The sequence below is a fragment of the Musca vetustissima genome, unplaced genomic scaffold (genome assembly GCF_032173495.1).
Source record: "Musca vetustissima isolate MV318-11 ecotype Yass unplaced genomic scaffold, APGP_CSIRO_Mvet_v1 utg80696, whole genome shotgun sequence".
Taxonomy (NCBI): domain Eukaryota; kingdom Metazoa; phylum Arthropoda; class Insecta; order Diptera; family Muscidae; genus Musca; species Musca vetustissima.
The window spans coordinates 26,747-47,824 of record NW_026884493.1 but is presented as its reverse complement, the minus strand read 5'-3'; the positions used below and the strand labels follow the sequence as shown (position 1 = coordinate 47,824).

Here is a 21,078-nt window from a genome sequence, read left to right as displayed (position 1 = left end):
CAGGCATTGGTAAAGGTCCTTAAAAATTAAAAAAATGTTAGAATAACAGGAAGTGGAGGTAGGCATTTCTATTATTTTTGTATTTATATATGAACTAATCCAGATCAAATTTTCCAGAAGATTCTTAATTGAACTGGTTTCACCATATAAAATTTTAAAGCGATCGGATATACCATATACATTTTTAAAGCAAACTGTGTCCATTGTGTGACTTCGCAATAAAATCGGGTGAAATATATATACGAAATATATATATATATATATATATATATATCGGAACCGATTCAATATTCTGCAATTCAAATTTTTCAGATGCGCTTATATGCGTGTTATAAACATACAAAAGAAATTTGAAAGCTCTACCGATTTGTTGCCTAAAACCTGTCATTGAGCCCATAGTGCAATGGAATGCATATTTTGTTCAAAATTCAATTGGATCCGGAAATGTGCCCTGAATGAGGGGGAATGTAAGTTAAAATTTTTATACATTTTTACGAATTTAATTTCAATACTTTACTATGTAAAATTTAATTAAAAATGTTTGAATCAAACCTTCTGTAATATAATATGATATTCATCTATTAATTAAAATTAAAAAAAATGTGTTTCTTAATTTTCAATACCTATTTTATTGCTAGCGTTTATATGGTTTATTGGTGCCTTGTTGTCGCTAAGAAGTAATTGTAGAAGCAAACGAGTTATTCAAACAAATAATTCATTGTCAAGGCAAGGGTTACTTCTGATAACGATGATAATGACTTGAAACTTGCATCCACTTCAACTCGATGTTCAAGTGTCGGTTGGATAGTCGATCAATCGGTTGGTTGGTTGGCTGGTGTGTTGTCCACAATACCATTCATTAAATTTGTGTTTAATTTTGTTAACGTCATTATCGAAAATCCGTTCAATACCCAAACACAAAGGTCAACAGAGCTAATGTGGGCGTTTGTTTGAAGATTGATTACAAATTCCATCTTTGTGGTTATAGAAGTTTTCCTCCCTTTGCCAAATCTAATTAGAACAGGTTTATTCTCTCTGTGTGTGTGGGTGTGATGGATTGGCTGGCTGAGTGACGGACTACCTGGAAGACATTTCGAAAAGTGTGAAAATGAAACTATGAAATATAAATATCTTGGCAAACAAAACTCAAGTGTTGTTCTGCCAGAAGGGTTTCAAAATTCGAGCACCACCACATGAATGCTGGCCACAGAGTTGAGACCAACCGAGACACCTTCATTTGGTTCTGAGTTACGTCTTGCGCGATTGTTGAGGTTATTTTGGTAATCATAAATGTAATGGCTGTGTCATGCTGGAACACTTAACAGACTTGTCAATGACAATTTTAACTAATAACAATATGAAATTGAACTTGTTTATTTCAAGGTAATTATTTTTAACGTATAAACACGTATAAAAATCATTGTTCTTGTGTACAATTGGGAAGAAATCTATATTTATTCTGATCGCAGAAATATATATAAACGGGTTTTGGAACAAGATTCTTTATGGTGTATTTCTTCTACAAAACAAATGATTATAGATAGTTAATGGATAATTATCCATAATTGTTGGCGAGAGAGGTAAAGGATTGTCTTTCCACTATGGGCATATTCTCTCAGCCTACAATGTTACAGACAAAAGTATGTAAATCAATTAAAATTGGATAATTAAAATCAGGACATATCTTAATATATAAAAGAGCTGGGTGTATTCTAGTGTGTGTACGTTGTGCAAAATGTCATGTCAATGTGGCAAACATTAGAAATTTGATGCACCATTTACTTAAAATTGAGAGTTATATATTGTAGCTATATCCAAATATGAAGCGATTTCGTGTTATACTAATTTCAGTACGTTTGGTTCAATTACTTAAAATCAATCTATAATAAAAGGGAGCTATATCTAAATCTCTACCGATTTTCACGAAACATGGCACACATCGGCTGATAAATTCAGTACGCTATGCCAAATTTCTTGCAAATGAAAGATATATGTGGACTTTGGTGTGGTTTACCTTAAATCGGACGAATATATATATATATATATATATATGGGAACTATATCTTAATCTGAACCGACTTTCACGAAACTTAACACACATCATTCTAGACTCAATTCAGTACGCCATGCCAAATTTCGTGCAAATCGAAAGATATATAGGGACTTTGGTACACCATTTAACTTGGAGCCATATATATATATATATATATATATATATGGGAACTATATCTTAATCTGAACCGACTTTCACGAAACTTAACACACATCATTCTAGACTCAATTCAGTACGCCATGCCAAATTTCGTGCAAATCGAAAGATATATACCACTTTGGTACACCATTTACATTAATCGGACGAAAATATATATGGGAGCTATATAGAAATCTCACGCTTTTACCTTGGCAGTCTCTCACTCTAGGCTCAATTCAGTACGTTATGCCAAATTTCGTGCAAATCGAAGGATATATATGGACTTTGGGGCACAATTTACATGAAATCGGACGAAACTATATATGGGAGCTATATCTAAATCTTGACCGATTTTAACGAAACTTGGCAGGCATCATTCTAGACTCAATTCAGTACGTCATGCCATATTTCGTGCAAATCGCAAGATATATAGGCCTTTGCTTTATGAAATCGGTCAAACTATATATGGTATTCTTTGTCAGCGCCCCAAGTGCTGAAACTTGGCTAGACATCATTCTAGACCTAAATGATTAGGCTGTACGAAATTTCGCAAATAAAGATATATAGGCATGCGCGGTTAAATATATATATGGCTATATCGAACGTGAACCGATTTTTTCCAATTTCAATAGGGGTAGTTGGTGAATAAGTGACATGTGCCAAATTTCTCCATCGACCTTTATGTTCAGTGTACTTTGTTCAGCCGTCCATGTGGTGAACAGTGTGGCTGTGTGGATTTGGTGGTGGATATTTTCATATTCCTCAGAAAGTGAAGTAGTTAACAATATCGGCTATGTAGACGTTTTTGCCTGTTACATACATATGCACAAATACATAATACCCTGTACCACAGTGTGGTGAAGGTGCAAAAGATTATAGGTAGTTAATGGATAATTATCAGTTTGTGGGCGAGAGAGGTAAAGGATTGTATTTCCTTTCAACTCTCTCGCCTACAATGTTCAGAATTGAGGCAATTAAAATTAAATAATTAGATAATTAAAAATTAGATAATTAGATTAGATAATTAGATAATTAAAATTAGATAATTAAAATCAGGAACATATCTTAATATATAACGAGGGTGTTAAGTGAGTTCCTGTTTCTGAATTCCACATACGACTGGCGTCCACACATATAGTTGATTATCCAACGAACTAGAAAGGTACGAAAAGTACTAAAACGTACCAAATATGGTACCCTTTGTATTAGGCGAACGAGAAGAGCTAGAATTCTGAAATTTGGAATGTGGGTCACTGATGGAATGATGGAATGATTTAGTTCTAATTGTATATATATTGAACATATATATCTAGAATCTTGAAATTTTATATGGAATACAGGTTGGGAAGTAGTGTTGATGTATGAAAATGGTTTAAGAAATTCGTACTTATGTGTATAAAAAGTACAGGATGGTACTAAAATGGTACTATTTACATTTAGTTGAGTGCATATAGATGTTATCCTGAAAATAGGGATTAGGACTATTATTAGAGAATAGGATTGAGGTAGCTTTAAAAATCGTACTTATGTGTGCGAAAAATACTAAATGGTACTAAATTTGGTACAAGTTGGATTTATGGAAACAAATAGATATGGAGTCTTTAAATTTGGAATTAAAATGACTGTAGGAGTGTAGGACTGAGGTACTTTTTGGTACGAAATTTTTAAATGGTACTAAATTTAGTATAATTTGGATTTTAATTGAACGGATCGAGTTTAAAATCTGAAATTTGGAATTTGATTTGATTACTGTATGAAAAGTACTAAGCATCACTAGATTTGGTACAATTTGGGATCTGAAAACCTAAAATTTGGAATAATTGTTTCTGTTGGAATATGGAATTGAGATAAAAAGTTATAAATGGTACCAAATAGTTTACAAATTGTTTTTGTGTGAACGGGCTGAAATCCTCAAATTTTGAATTAAAATTACAGTTGGAGTGAAAGTAGCTTTGAAAGTTCGTAGTTATGTGTACTAAATGGTACTAATTTTAGTAAAATTTAGATTTGTGTGAACGGATAGAGATTGAAAACTTATATTTGAAAAAAAAATTACAGGATTGAGACAGTGTTGGAAACTCGAACTCATGAGTACGAAAAGTACTAAATATGGTACAATTTGGATATATGTGAACGGATAGAGCTGGGATCCTGAAATTTATGATTATAATTACTGTTGGAGTGTATAATTGAGAATTTTTAACTAAATTTGGTACAATTTGGACTTTGGCAGAATTAGGATTACTGTTTGAGTGTAGGATTGATGTTATTTTAGAAATTCCAATTTATGAGTATGGAAAGTACTAAATGATACTAAATTTGATACAATTTGGATTTGGGTGAATGGACAGAGCTGGAATCTTGAGATTTGGAAAGTAGATTATTGTTTAAGTGTAGGATTGTTCTATGGAAATTCAAGTTTATGTGTACGAATAGTACTAAATGCACTAATTTTGGAACAATTTTCATTTCGGTAACAGAGAGAGATACGGTAAACAGTACTAAATTTGGTACAATTGGATTTTTTGTGAACGGATAGAGTTGAATTCTTGAATTTTGTAATAAAAATTACTGTAGGATAGAGGTAATTTTGGAAATTCGTTCTTATGGGTACGAAAAGTACTAAATTTAGTTGAATTAGATGTGAGATATGGATGTAGTCTTGAAAAAGTTTACTTATGTGTTCGAAAAGTGCTGAATGGAGCAAAATGTGGAACCTGTAGGCATTTGCTAAAATATATAATTGGAACACTGATCATTTTTTAATATGTATAATACAAATATGAAACAGTTCTCGAAAATTAGTGCAAATTATACAGTAATCACGATTTACTCACGAAATACTGATGGATTTAACATAGTTCCATATATTTCTGGGATGAAACCAAAATGAACAAGTGAAAAAGCGGTAAGTTCAGCCGGGCCGAACTTTGGATACCCTCCACCATAGATATATTGACAGGTACTAGAAATGAAAATATAGGGAACATAACAAAAAGTGGGCCTATACCGACATTTCTAAAAACGGATTATGTAAACCATAATACATATTTTAGAAAATTTTGAAGGATAATTATACCCTCAGCCTTATGGCTAATGAGGGTGTATACACTTTAACACGGTGAAAATGTGCCTCATCGAAATATTGGTTCTAGACCCCATGTTTCTTTGGACCAAATCCGTTTCAGAAAATTTAGACTTCATCCGAACTTTGCCCATCTTATTATTTCTTCCAAGCTTAGTTCAAATTTTGGAACTTCCAATCAGGGGCTAGGTCTAAATGCGGCTATAGATTATTATCGAACCTTACGTTCTAATTGTTTATCTCTCTATCCTCCGCAGGTGAAATAATTACAAAAGAGTCTTAGAACCAAACTCAAAACGCGGAACAAATCAGATAACTATTTTAATATAAAAAAGGGGGTTATATGGGGACTACCCCAAAAAGGGGGCGAATATTAATATACGACTACAAAATACCAAACTGCACCAAATTCGGTTGAAAAATGCGCTCAAGCGTGATTACAACAGACGGACGGACGGACATGGCTAGATCGTCTTAGAATTTTACCCTGATAAAGAATATATATACTTTATAGGGTCGGAAATGAATATTTCGATGAGTTACAAACGGAATGACAATATAACTCCATACTATGGTGGAGGTCAAAAAGGGGCGAATATTAATAATTTTTGGTAGGTAGATTTGTTACCATATACAACTACAAAATACCAAAATCCAGCAAATTCGGTTGAAAAATGCGCTCAAGAACCCACAAATACCGAAAATTGGGTGTACCCTTATATGGGGGCTATCCGAAAAAATGGATCTATATTCATAATTTTTTGTGGAGAGATTTGAAACCTATTAAGAACCCAATGTACCAAATTTCAGCGTATTCGGTTGAAAAACGCGCTCAAGAACCCCAAAATACCGAAAATTGGGGGGTACCCTTATATGGGGGATATCCGAAAAAATTCACCTATATTTATAATTTTTTGTGGAGAGATTTTGTACCTATTAAGAACTCGAAATACTAAATTACAGCCAATTCGGTGGAAAAATACGATCAAAACCCCCAAAATACTGGAAATTAAGAGGTACCGTTATATGGGGGCTACCAGAAAAAGTGGACCTATATTTATAATTTTTTGTGAGGACAGTACCCAATAAGAACCCAATGTACCAAATTTCAGTGTATTCGGTTGAAAAACGCGTTCAAGATCCCCAAAATTCCGAAAATTGGGAGGTACTGTTATATGGGAGCTATGCCTCAACGTGGACCGATATATCGAACTTGACCTGCCTGCAGACAAAAGACAAACCTATGCAAAATTTCAGTACCCTATCTCAATTCCTTCAAAAAATGGCGTGATTACAACAAACGGACGGACAGACGGACATGGCTAGATCGTCTTAGAATTTTACCCTGATCAAGAATATATATACTTTATAGGGTCGGAAATGAATATTACGATGAGTTACAAATGGAATGACAAAATTAATATACCTTCCATACTATGGTGGAGGGTATAAAAACTACTTCAGTTCAGGAAATTAAAGTCTTTTGGGCTCAAGGAAATCGAAATTTCAAAGTACATTATCTTCTGTTGTAGCATCTTCAAAAGACCGAAAATATAAAACTTGGTACTTTCTGTGAGATGCTCTCTCATCCTCTGAAAACCTGAAAAACAATTTCAAGGTGGATTTGTCTGTTGAAATCGCAATGAAATTATATGAAGCTCCTACTCGTATTTTCCAAGACTACATTACAGCAATTGTTTTGACAAAGCTTTCATATAAATGTGTGTGACTGTAATTTGTCAAATTAGTATATTATATATTGATTTGCCAATATTTTATTCTCAATTGCATATAGATTTTGTTTGACCTTTTTGTACGCTCCGGGTAAAATATTACTACGGAATACCTTTTAAAATATCATAAATATATTCATACATCGACGAAAGAGAGAATATGCAAACAACATTTGGAAATTTCATAAACTTATCTTCTTCGCAAAATAATAATAAACTTGGAAAACTATTTTCAGTATTTCGGTCTTGATAAGTTCAATGCACTGTGTCGTGGAATTGGTTATGCAAAGAAATTTTTGTAATGGTTTAATCGAAACAAAAACGCGTTCAAAATTTTGAAAATAGCTAGCGGAGATGTTTTGGTACCGTTATGAAACCCTGAAATACCAACTTAGAACCATTTTGATCAAAAATCTTCATATGATGGAGGCTACTCTTAAAGGTGGGTCAATATTAAAAGTTTTTAGTACGTAAATGTGTTATACAATGAGAACCCAAAATACCAAATTACAGCCAAATCGGTTGGAAAAGGTGTCCAAAATACCGTATACTCGGGGGTACCGTTATATGGTGCCTAACCTGAAACTTGGGTGAATATTATATGGGGGCTACACTAAAACGTGGAACGATGTATGTCATTTGGAAATGCAAAATTTCAGAGCTCCATCTAAACATTTTGCATCTCTATCGTGATTTAAACAGACGGACATGCGTAATTGATTTGGGCCATAAAAGCGGCCTCTGGTCGCAATTATGGCCCAAACTTCGTGAATTTTTACATGGAGAAGAGGATCGGGCCAAAGAATAAGCATGCATGTTTTCATAAAGATCGATCAATATTTAGCGGGTCAAATGGACCCTGACTTTTGTGTGAAAAAGTGACAAAATTTGCATTCTATGGCTTGTATATTTACCCCTGAATGACATAGACCCGAGAAGTTGATAGTATGTCCAAGAGGAGTGGTTGACTTTTAAATTGATATGCATTATATTGTCGTATGTATTCGGATGTGGGAGTTACACGTTAATATTTACAGGTGCTTACGTGTTCAGATATTATTTAGTAACCCATTACCACACTGGAGGGCGAAAATATATCGCTGATCGCATTGAAATGTTCCATGAAGTACCAGTTATGGTCAAGGACAACGAATATAATTTTCGGTGATGATCGGATAATAATTTTGAGATGAAGTGGACCGAAAACTTATTTTTTTTTGATTTTTTCGAGTCGATCTATATATAGGCCACAAATATAAACCGAACATAACAACACAATCCACTCTGAAGGGAATCTGGACAAGTAATTAGAAGGACTGTACTGATTATTAGTAATGTTCGGAAAATATGTCAGTGTATGGAAGAGGTGCTTCTGACCTCTACTCGGGCAAGAGAGTGCAACTATCACGAAATATTGCCCAGGTTCCGAATAAAAATCCACAGGAAGTTAAGGTTCGTGGTAGTTGTGTAGGGTATCGTATGGTCGCCACAGTCCGACTATACTGCTCCGCTCACTGGTTATATCTGTTATATGAGTCATATGGATACACGCGATCAGTAAGCTTTTTTACGTTCCGGATAAAATAAAAAAAATTCGGCGGGAACTGGATTGCCAAAAACACGAAATTTGGCAAACAATAATTTTGAAAATATCGCGGATTTAATTTCATTTTCTGTGCATCATTTCCATTTAAAGCAAATGACAACTTTAAAAACTTCTGCCGAAAGAAAGATGCACCCGATTTATCTATAAACCAGTACGTTGTGCAAAATTTTTGTTAATCTTGTGTAAAATCGGAAGAATATATATATATATATAGAATCTATATTAAAATCTGAACTGATTTCAACAAGACTTGCCAGAGATCAACTTATATTAACTACAGTTCATTGTACAAAATTGTGTGGCAATCGGACAAACTTTGGGTCTTTAGTGCGAAATGTACATAAAATCGGAAGAATATATATATATATAGCTCATGCCAAATTTCGTGCAAATCGAAAGGTATATATTGACTTTGGTGCACCAGCTACAATACATCGGAGGAAAATATATATCATTCTAACATGGACAGATGGACATGCGTAAATCGATTCAGAAAGTGACTCTATGTATATTCTCAAACGGAACCATGTGCATATCTCGTTTCCTTTTGCAGCTCGATGTATATCGATCGATGTATATCGATCGATGTATTTTTTAGGGTGCACACCAAAATCGGAAGCGCGTAAATGGTATATTGGGTTTTTGGAAATTATTCGCGTTTAACGAGTTTTTGTAGTACATCTTCGCGTCAAATGAAATTTCACAAAATATACATGGATAACTTTCAGTACGAGGCCGGTTCGGAAACTTCCTAGCCTAGCAATGAAAGAGAATAGTTAGTTTTTCAAAAAAATTTCTATTTTTCAATGTCTGAAAATGTTCAAAATACTCACAATGTTCAAATGCTACCCCTACGCACTATGTCGCGAGTTCATATTAGCAGCGGCCAAAAATAGAAGGAGTTATCGTAGGTGGATAAAATTTGGTACAAGTGCTAATTATTGGCATAAAGAACAACAGACAAAAAACTGGTTAGATCGGACCAAGATTTGGTATACCTCCAATATAGTGGGTCTTGAGAATTTTACCCTTTTTGACTTAAAAATCTTTAATTTTCAACCAAATTCAACGAAAATTGGCAATTTATATCAACTTAGGTCCATAAAGCAACTGACAAAAAACTGAATAGATCGGACCAAGATTTGGTATACCTCCCATAGAAAACGTTAATCTCTATAGACATTAGGCCAATATTAATAATTTACTACCAATGAGTATTCAAAGCATAAAAGCGCAGCTAATTTGATTGAAACACGTGCCCAAACTTCTCGAAATATCGAAATTTGGGACCTCGTATTATATGAGGGCTAACCTATAAACTAAACCCATATTAATAATTTTTAGTATAATAATTTACATCCAATGAGAACCCAAAGAAACAGTCCTCATATTAATATTCTAACCGATTTTTGTAGATCGCGGTTCATAGTAGGGAATATGAAATGTTCAACCAGTTCCAACTAATCGACATGTGTATACTGTTCTCCATTCTATCAATATTAGCCCACGTTTCGGGATAAATCCCACATAATGGTAATCCCACATTGTTCGGTATTTAACGGAGTTTCAGCACGTTTAGCAATTGAATCTTCGTAGCAACAATGTCAATTCTATACAATATTTTTCAAACCCTGCCTTTTGATACTGTATAATAATAAAACGTCAAAATTATCCCACTGTCCATGTAAAATAAAACAAGAAACCTTTGCTTACAATATTTATAAAATATTTACAAAAGCAACATCTTTTTCCCCAAAGCTATTATGCAGCAACTTTGCGGAAGTGCTATAAGTTTTTGTAGATTCACCTCTTGTATTTATAAAATTGTAAAAATAAATTTAATGGACAAATAGGAAGTTAGTGCCTAATAAAGTCAACAGCTTGCATTTACTTTATTTTAACTTTTTGTACAAACAATTGACCGGCTTCTAGAACTCCTCACCGATATAATAGCACAAATATTTGGCCTAAAATGTTGGTAAATATTTCATGCTAGAAGAGTTTTTATGTCACCGCTAGTTCAGCCGTTGTGATGTCAATGACACTACGAGGTAGAATATCTTGAAGATCTTCGTGAATAACCAATCAGCCAGTCATCCAGATTTCCACAGAGATGCCATCAACACGCGTAGTAGAGCTTTAGGTACTGACCATGGTTAACAAAAAATTCAAGTGGTACTTCATGTTTTCATTTGCTTTGTTGTTGTTGGCGTGCCTCTCTTCATTTACCTCCCTTCAATGAAGTGTAACAATAGTGATCAATGCGTTGTGGTAAATTGGTGTGACGACGAGTGTGTTTAAGCCGCTTTTTCGGTTGGTGTTTTTTTTTTGTGTTATGTCATTCTCAATTGAATCGCATGGAACATGTTCGACCAGTATTGAGTGAAGTTCGTTCAAACTGGCGCTTGTTTGATGGTCGCCCTAATGGGGTTTCAATAATTACCCATAAGTGTTCGCAGCATCTGTCTGTTGGCCGGCCGGCTAGCTGATGGGGAGAATATTGATTGGATTTTTCTTTGCTCGTGAGTTTTGTAACGATTTCAAGGTGTGAATTTTTTGTATAAATACAAAATTGTGATTATCGAAAATCATTATTTATCCAGCAACTGTAACAGAGTCGAGAAGTAATCAAAAATGGTAAACGAAATCTGAATAAATTTAGAATTTTTATTAAATTGTATTTTTTGTTTTAGAAATTGTTTATTGTCACCCTAAGCTGTGTCCTCTTGGCCGTCAATGGCTTGACATATATTCCATCCTCGTTACGTTTGCGTAGAGATGTTTCGGAATTGTTGGCTGAACCAAAAAATGAATATTTGCCACCCGCCACCGAGGAAGCCAATGATGTAGAGGTGACTACCATACTGCCCAGTGAAGAAACCGAAGTCCAAGATACTGCCGTATTGGGTAAAGATGGTTACGAATACAAGACTGTGAAACGAGTTGTTGTTAGAAGTCGCCGTGATGTTTCCCACCTGAATTTGAATTATTTGCCACCTTTGGAAGACCAAAAGCCAAGCAATGAATATTTACCTCCTTTGGCCAGTGGAGAACAACAAGAAGAGGTGGAATCACTCCCCTCCAATGAATATTTGCCACCAGTCGAAACAAAACAGGCCGAAGAAACTGAATTGGCCACTGAAGCTCCTGAACCTTCAAAGGAATATTTGCCACCCGTTCCAGAAGCCAAGGAAGCATCTGAGGAAACCACAAGTGAAGAACCCAGCAAAGAATATCTACCACCAGCCAAAGAAGCAGAAGAAGAAAAAGTGAACGAAATTGAAGCCACAACTGAAGCAAAGATCAACGAAGAAATCACCACCATTGCTCCCGCCATGGAAGAGGCTGCCCAAGCTGAAGTTAAAGAAGCCGTAACCGAAGCACCCATGGAAATGCAAGACACTGCCGTTTTAGCCGCCGATGGTTATCATTACAAGCAACCCAATGAAGTACCCATGGCACTGTTTGCCATGGAACAAGAACCCGCTCAAAACCCCGAAAACTTGGCCGCCCTTGAAGAAGCCGTTGTCGAAGCTGAAGGACCCGAGAATGGTGAATCAGCTGTCTTGGCTGAAGATGGCTATCACTATCGTGTCATTAAACGTCGTTTCTAATTTGGGGCGAGTCAACTTTTGTTTTCTATGTTTAAGTTTAGTAGCATTGCCGGCGAAGGGTGGCTGCTGTTCTATGAATTTAATTAACTTAAGATAAAACACACGTTCATAAGTATATATTTTTTGTTTTGAAAATTTCATTATAGTTAAAGTGTTAATTAATTTTTGTTTTTGTTTTTTTGATGTTGGAACTATGGTTTGCTTCATCGCAGCACCACCATTAAGTTCACTTACAGAAATATAAAATGTTAATTCAATTAAATGTGATGTAATTATGAATAAGTGTTAATTTTTTACGTGGCAACACACATGCACACAAACATATGTAATAATTTTTGCACATATATTTCAATATAATCGATATTGAATAAACAGGTGGGTAAAACATTCTATGCCATCAATCATGAGCTACATAGTCAAAATATCTAAAATCGGTCGAGGCCGTGGATGCTGAGTCATACATATAGTTGGATGGAAAATTCCCAAGGATCTGCTCTATATCGAGGGTGTGTGCGACTATTAGATGGGGGATATATCAAACTATTAACTTAAATGAATACGATAATTCCTGGGTATACCCATCAGGAAGCTGAATTGTTTAATTAAAGTAACTTTGGATGGAAATGCATTTACAAAAATTAAAATTCATAAAACTTGGGGGATCGGTTTTTCAGCCCAAAAAGAGCTGGCAATACCAAATTACTGGAACTTCAAAATGTGCACCTATATTTGTGATGTATAGTTAAATGGAGGCATATAAAAATGTTTCTATGGTAACATGTTAAAGGCAATGTGGAACCTGCAGCAACTTTTAATATGAATGGGTGTAAAACTTTTAAGAAGTATAATTATGCATTTACCGCACCAAAACGTGGGCCCATATATGCCACTTTTAACAATTTAAGATCCTAGTAATGGGGTTAATGTATGTGCACAGGGGAGATGCCGTTATATGGGGACTAAGATATCATTTGGATACAAATACGGATAACCCCTTCAGCAATAAGTGTTACACAGCGCCATTTGTCATTATAGGCGATTTGGATGATAAACGTATGCTAAATTCGGAAGTTTTCGTTACATGGGGACTATCCTAAATAGAGACCAATATTGATAATTTTTGGTGGTATATGTGTTTATCACTTGGAACCCAAAGTACTAAATTATAGCCGATTCGATTACAAAATGTACCCCTATTCCCCAAAAATACCTTTATATGGCGTACCCTTATGTGTAAAAATTTTTTGGTGGTGAAACAAATTACACGTCGTAATAAATTGTAATATTGGAAAACGATGTCATATTTGTGAGGTAACGTTAAATGGAGGCCAATCCAAAAAAAGGCACCAATAAAGGAAAAAGGTTCACTATTCCATGATAACCCAAAATGCCAAATTACAACCGATTGGATGAAAAACGTGGCGAAAATCTCAAAAGTACCGTAATATGGAACTATACCAAAACGTGGATCGATATATCCCATTTATAATACCAAACATCCTAGGAGTATATGTGTAAAAATTAAAAACTCTATATTAATATTGAGATGTCATTCATGACTTCAACAGACAGAAAAACAATGCATAAATCGAAAATTTTATTCGGATCATGAATATACAGTGGCGTGCAGAAATGATTGGATGTTTGTACCCTGAACAATTTTAACGTCATAAAAATAAAAGTAAAACCAGAAGGAAGTAATGTCGGACTGAGCCGACTATATGACCACCACTTTGGGAAGCTAAATCTAAATCTCATCCGATTTTCACGAAACTTATTATTCCAGACTAAATTAAATTTCGTGCAAGTCGAAAGAAAGACGAAATTTAATCTGAAACGATTTTAACGAAACTTAACACACATAATTCTGGACTTAATTCGGTAAGCTCTGCAAGATTTCGTGAAAATCGAAAGAAGTATAGGGGCTTTGTTGCATCATTTACATAAAATCGGACGAATATATATATGGGAGCTATATCTAAATCTGAACCGATTTTCACAAAAATTAGCACAAATCATCCAGACCCAATTTTTAGTACTTATACCAGTATTATATTTTTAAACTGTCATTTATGCAAGTTGACACACTTTCAATTAATTTCAGTACAATTTAATTTGTAATATTTTCCAGATCCTCTGCCATAATTCGTCTAAATTATTAGGGGCTGATTGGATTTAGGTTGGGACTGTGTGATGTCCACTGCGTTAATTGAAAATTTAGCTCACCAATAGATTCTCTCAGGATTTTTACTTTTTCTGAAGGATTGACGTTCTTGGTAGATAAGAAATATAAGAACCGGTTGATATGACTCTGCAATGCTCAAAATGTACTTATTTCATTATTATATTGTCAATTTTTTACATTGGTCTACGGTCCCATAAGTTATCGCCAAAAATGCGTATCTTTGGATTGAAAACGGTTAAATGTACAACTTTTTGGGTCGTTGAAAAAAATTTATCCTGACTTTGCAGGTTTTTCCGATAATACCGGTTTTTGGTTTTTACTGCTGATATAAGCATCGTTTCATAACTGATGATGAGATTTGGATCCACCACTATACTTCAGAGACAAAAAAACAATTCAAACAATGGACTGAACCTGGAGGAAGTGCCCCAAAGAAGGCAAAAACAATTCAATCGGTTGTTAAGGTTATGGCAACGGTTTTTTGGGTCTTCAAATGTATTTTATTGATTGACTATCTGCAAAAGGTTAAAACAATAAATTCAGATTTTTTGGATCTTTGAAATATCAAGACAACGCGCCAGCGCACAATAGTGTTTTAACAATGGGTAAAATCACCGAATTAGCAATACGAGTTGCTCGATCACCCACCATATTCTCCTGATTTAGCTCGAGTGCCTTTTACATGTTCTCAAATCTAAGCAGTAAGGAAAGTAGTAAAGTCGGACTGGGCCGACTATATGATACCCTTCACCACTTTGGGTTCATATGTATCCGAAAAGACGTCGTCTTTTTTAAGGAATTTTGACATGAAATTGAACGAAGTTAAACATGTGATTTTTATATCTTTCTGGAACATATGCTAAATTTCATTTTATTTGGGCAAGTTTAGAGTCGTTTGCGCACAGTGGGACAGATTTGTGTAAATCGGTTTAAAGCAAATTTGACACACGCTATTCGGTATGCTGCACTGTTTAAAACTTAATCTCAATAAATATGTCGAAATTATATATGGAAGCTACGAGATATCTATATCTGAACCGATTTGAAGCAAACATGCCAGATATTAATTTATACTAATTTCAATACGTTGTGTCAATCGGCCTAGCACAATTTACTTAAAATCGTTCCAAAATATATATAGGAGGTTACACATATTCCAGACTTATTCAATACGCTATGCCAAAATTCGTGCAAATCGAATGATTTTCAGAGACTTTGCACACATCATTTACCTAAAATCGGGCGAAAATATATATAGGCTATATCAAATTTCATTTTCAGCAAACTTAGCAGATATATAGGGACTAATTCAGTAGGCTATACCAAAATTTACCATTTACCTAAAATCGGGCGAAACTATATATGGAAGCTATATCGAAATCTGAACCGATTTTCTCGAAACATAGCACACGTCATTCTAGACGTAATTCAATACGCTACGCCAAAATTCGTGCAAATCAAATGATTTTCAGGGACTTTGGTACACCATTTACCTGAAATCGGACGAAAATATATATGGGAGCCACATCTAAATCTGAATCGGTTTTCACGAAACTTAGCACACATAATTTTAGACGTAATTCACTGGGCTATACTAAATTTCGTGCAAATCGAAAGATAAATAGGGACTTTGGTACCCAATTTACTTTAAATCGGACGAAAATATATAGGAGTTATATCTAAATCTGAACCGATTTTCACGAAACTTGGCACACATCATTCTAGACCTAATTCAGTAGGCTTTACCAAATTTCGTGCAAATCGAAAGATATTTAGGGACTTAGGTACCCCATTTTCCTTAAATCGGGTGAAACTATATATGGGAGCTATATCTAAATCTGAACCGATTTTCACAAAACTTAGCACACGTCATTCTAGACTTAATTCAATACGCTATGCCAAAATTCGTGTAAATTAAATGATTTTCAGTGACTTTGGTGCAACATTTACCTAAAATCGGGCGAAACTATATATGGGAGCTATATCCAAATCTGAACCGATTTTCACGAAACTTGGCACACATCATTCTAGACCTAATACAGTAGGCTTTACCAATTTTCGTGCAAATCAAAAGATATTTAGGGACTTTGGTACCTCATTTACCTTAAATCGGACGAAAATATATATGGGAGCTATATCTAAATCTGGACCGATTTTTCCCAAATTCAATAGGGTGAGCTGTGCCAAATTTCATTCGGATCATAAATGCGACCTGTACTTTGTTTACAATTTAACATGGACAGACGGACAGACCGACGGACATGCATAAGTCGACTCAGAAAATGATTCTATGCATATTCTCAAAAGGAACCATGGGTCTATCTCGTGGTGGTGGTGAAGGGTATCATATTAGGTTGGGGAAAAGAAATGGTAGATTTTGAGCTACTGCTAACATGCCGGTTAACTTCGATCATTTCTCCGATTTTATCGATATTTTCGACGACCGGCCTACCTGTGCGAGGTGCATCTTTAACATCAAAAATTCCTGAACGGAATTTACGATACAAAAATTGCACATTATTGGCAGTAACAGTATCAGAACCATAAACACCATTCACAATTTTAGCCGCTCGGCTAGCATTTTCGCCTTTGTCAAAGAAAAACTGTGAAATGTACCGAATTTTCTCTTTGTTCACTTCCATTTTTAATACCCTGTAACACAAAGAGATAATTCAACTGAATGCACCAAACAAATACCAGCAAAATACTTTTTTTTTACTGCGAAATGTCATCCTTCCAACGAGCATAAATCTGAAATTGTTTGATCGATACTTTACGAGAAATCTATCAGTACAGCCATCTGCCAAAAAATAACGTATTTATGTTTCCCCAAATAATATATACATTATGGGATCTCCAGCGAATAATTGGAAGTGTTGAAAACGGCATGACAAATTCCACCCTATGGAGGGTATAAAAATGTGCCATATCGAAATATTGATTTTAGACGCCAAATGTTTTTCAAACAATTTGATGTCGTCCTTCACGATATCTCTCAATGGATGTAACTGATTTGATAGTAATATGTCTTCAAAACTTAAATCAAATTCGATTTATGTGGTCCACATTTCTGAGTTTTATTAGGTATGGGCACTATGCCATATGCAAAAAAAATTAAATTTTATGTTCCAAAGATAAACCATTAAAATCCCCCCCAGAAACAGTGAACACATTTCGGTACAACAACCTGTTATGTTTTACCGCCAATAATGCCGACACCGACCGACACCTGTTTGCATAAAACTGAACGAATGGAAAACTCTCACACACAAAAAATGTAAACAATCGTTCAGTTGAGCAGCATTGAGAGCAAGGAATAAATGCCGCAGAGCTTTTCTATGCTCAAAAGCTTTAAAGCATGTTTGTAGTGGAAATTCATATAAAAGCCGTAGCAAAGGAATGATTTTCTTCAGTTGCGGGTTTCACATCGATGAAGATATTCGGAAAAATCGGAAAAATAAAATTGAAAAAAATCGGAACACCGGAAAATGAAATGTTTATAAAGTGAAAACCAAAGTAAAGGAAAAACAACAACAAAAAGAAAAAAATTGAAAATATTATTTATGAAAGTGTGTGTGTGTGTGTGTGTAAAACGTCTATGTAGTATAAAGTATTTGTTGAGTGTGTGTTTGAGTGTCTGAGTGAAACCTTTTTTGACGACGGCGACAACAACAACAAGAGATATAAAAAGGAAACGAAGGAAAACAAATAATACATACACACAACCGGGCCTACCTACAAATGTATGCTTAAGGAGATATATTTGTTGGCAGTACATGCAATACTAATATAAAATTAAAGTGAAAGTTAATATTTTATTGTTCGTGTCGTTAAATATGTTTATCTCTGTATTTGTGTCTACCTTAGAATTATTTAGGTTTAGGTATTTTTGTGTGTTGCAATAAATGTGCTACCAAAAATACAAGTAAAAGCACAAAAGTAATTGTAAAAGTGTGTGAAAACAAACAAAATAACACAAATAAATACAAATACGAGCACATATACACCACTACCACCAGCACGAAACCTGTGTACCAACAAGTAAAAAACACTTGTGGATTTCCCAAGTGCTGGTTATCATCACAACCTTCACTACCACCACCACCACTACTAAAGGAATAAAATTTGTGTTTTTATGTCAATATCATGTTAAAAAATTCATATTGTCATAATAACAATTACAATTAAGTAGAAAAACTGAAACTAAACCAATTACAAATACAATTACAACAAACAATCAACAGCAAAATTGTGCCATGACAAAGTTTTAAAAACAAGCGGTCACTTACCACTACATCATCGGAAACAGCAGTCATCCGTTACAACAGTTCCTGTTTCCGGTTAGTGTTTTATTATAATTAGATATGTATGTGTTTATAATAGTTGTTAATGAGTTGTTTTTTTTTCGCTGTATGTGTGATGCAGAGCATATGATATCTGAGTGAATGAATTTTAAATAAATACATTTAAATATGCCGCGAGGATGAATAAATTGTGAATAAAATTATTCATGACGTGTAATGGAAATAAATTCTTAAAAAGGCTACTCAAATTAAAAAACAAATAGATTAAACATTAGAGGTCTATAAAATCGAATGGGGTTTTCTGTTATTCCTGAGTAAAATAATTCCATTAAAAATATTTTTTCCTATTTGCAGATGTTTTGGATTGTTTTCCGAAGAATTTTAAATATATATATGGGCAATATTGCCAATATAGCAATATAGACATATAGAGAAAAATATCCTGACTCCGAATTCGTTCGCGATCAAGTTTTTGCTTGATGCGCGCAAAAGTTATCGAGGTTTTAATTTGGGGTATAAGAAAAAAGTCTTAAAATTACGCCCTTTAAAAGTATATAAAAATGAATATGCAGATATTATATTAACTGCGAAAAAGTTGCACATTTTCGCTAAATTTGATAAAAATAATAAAAATATACGAGATTATGACACCTAAAAATTAATTTAAAAATATCTTTATAATCTAAATACCGCGATAAATCAAATGATATCAACATCACACAAGTCTGTGTAGCGGTTTGTATATTACAGCGACAACAAAACAAGATATTGAGGAAAATTATTTGTTTTTGGTTCGAAGAAATAATTTCATCATATTAATTTTTATACCCTACACAACTATGTTGTCAGGGTATTATAGCTTTGTGCAGCCCCAAGAGTTTGTAACGCCGCGAAATATTGTTCCTAGACCCACATATCTCGACTAGCTGAGTCGATCTAGACATGTGTGTCCGTTCGTCCGTCCGTCTGTTCATTATAACTTGCAAACACGATACAGGCCACAGTCATGGACCAATCTTCACGAAATTTTGCATGTAGGATGGGTTCAGCCCAGTGAAGACCACTATTGATTTTGGAAAAGATCGGTTAATATTTAGGGGATGAAATGGATCAAATACTTAATTTTTGCCGGTTTTTCTAGTCGCTCCAGACGCCGCAATTATGGCTCAAACATTGCGAATTTGTACATGGAGAAAGGGATCGTGCCAAAGACAAAGCCTGCTTGTTTTGATAAAGATCGGTCAATATTTAGCGGGTCAAATGGACCCTGACTTTTGTGTGAAAAATGTCAAAGTTTGTATTCTATGGCGTATATATTTAACCCTGAAGGTCATAGACACGAGAAATTGATAGTATATCCATACCTATTATATGATACCTATTATATTGTCGTATGTAGTCGGATGTGGGAGTTACACTGAAATATTTACAGGTGCTTACGTATTCAGATATTATTTAGTAGCCCATTACCACACTGGAGGACGGAAATATAGCGCTGATCGCTTCGAAATGTTCATGAGGTTCCAGTTATGGTCAAGGACAACGCCTATAATTTTCGGCGATCATCAGATAATAATTTTGGGATGAAGTGGACCGAAAACTTTTTTTTTAAATTTTTTTTCGAGTCGACGACGAGTGATGTTTTTTTTCAGAAATAAATAGGCATTTTATTCCCTTTTATATTAAAAACCAGTAAGAAAAGTTCAAAAGTCGGACGAGCCGACTATATGAAACCCTTCACCACTTTGGGTACATACAAGAGTTGCTCATATGCAAACTATCCTTTAGACATTGCATCTTAGGAGGACCATTGAAATGGAATCGGATGCAATTAACTGCGTGAAGTACATAGATATTTGAACTAAATTAAAACAAACCATACACATACCATTCCGAAATCTATGAAAAATTATATGCCAAATATGTATAAGATCTCTATATAAATGGACGTATTTGAGCAACCGTGGCAGCCACCATTTAATATGCTGCAACACAGTGCGCTATCCAAAATGAATCTCGACACGTTGTGCATTAATTCGTACTAAACGGACAAATTTTATTTATTTGGTACATAATTTTGATTAAATCGGATGAAAATATATATGAAAGCTATATTGAAACCTTAAACGTCTTCAAAAAAAGAAAAACCTTTCAAATTGAAGTAAAATTAATTTAAATCTATTTATAAACCAGTGAGCGGAGCAGTATAGTCGGACGGGGCCGACCATGTAATACCCTACACAACTTCCACGAAAATCTAACTTTGCGATATTTGCACCCTCCCGAAACCTGACTAAAGGTCAACAAATATTACTAATATTCAGTAGACGAGGGATGTACTTGTCCAGATTCTCTTTACT

The 21,078-nt window shown here is 34.6% G+C and overlaps 1 protein-coding gene across 1 annotated transcript; it reads left to right on the top strand.

Annotated features, from left to right (window-relative positions):
- The first annotated feature begins 10,587 nt into the window (after positions 1–10,587).
- LOC133331484 (titin-like) lies at positions 10,588–12,229 on the top strand. Its single transcript, XM_061539875.1, has 2 exons — positions 10,588–10,593; positions 11,309–12,229. The coding sequence occupies exons 1-2, from the start codon at positions 10,588–10,590 to the stop codon at positions 12,227–12,229; spliced, it is 927 nt and encodes a 308-aa protein (XP_061395859.1).
- The last annotated feature ends 8,849 nt before the right edge of the window (positions 12,230–21,078 follow it).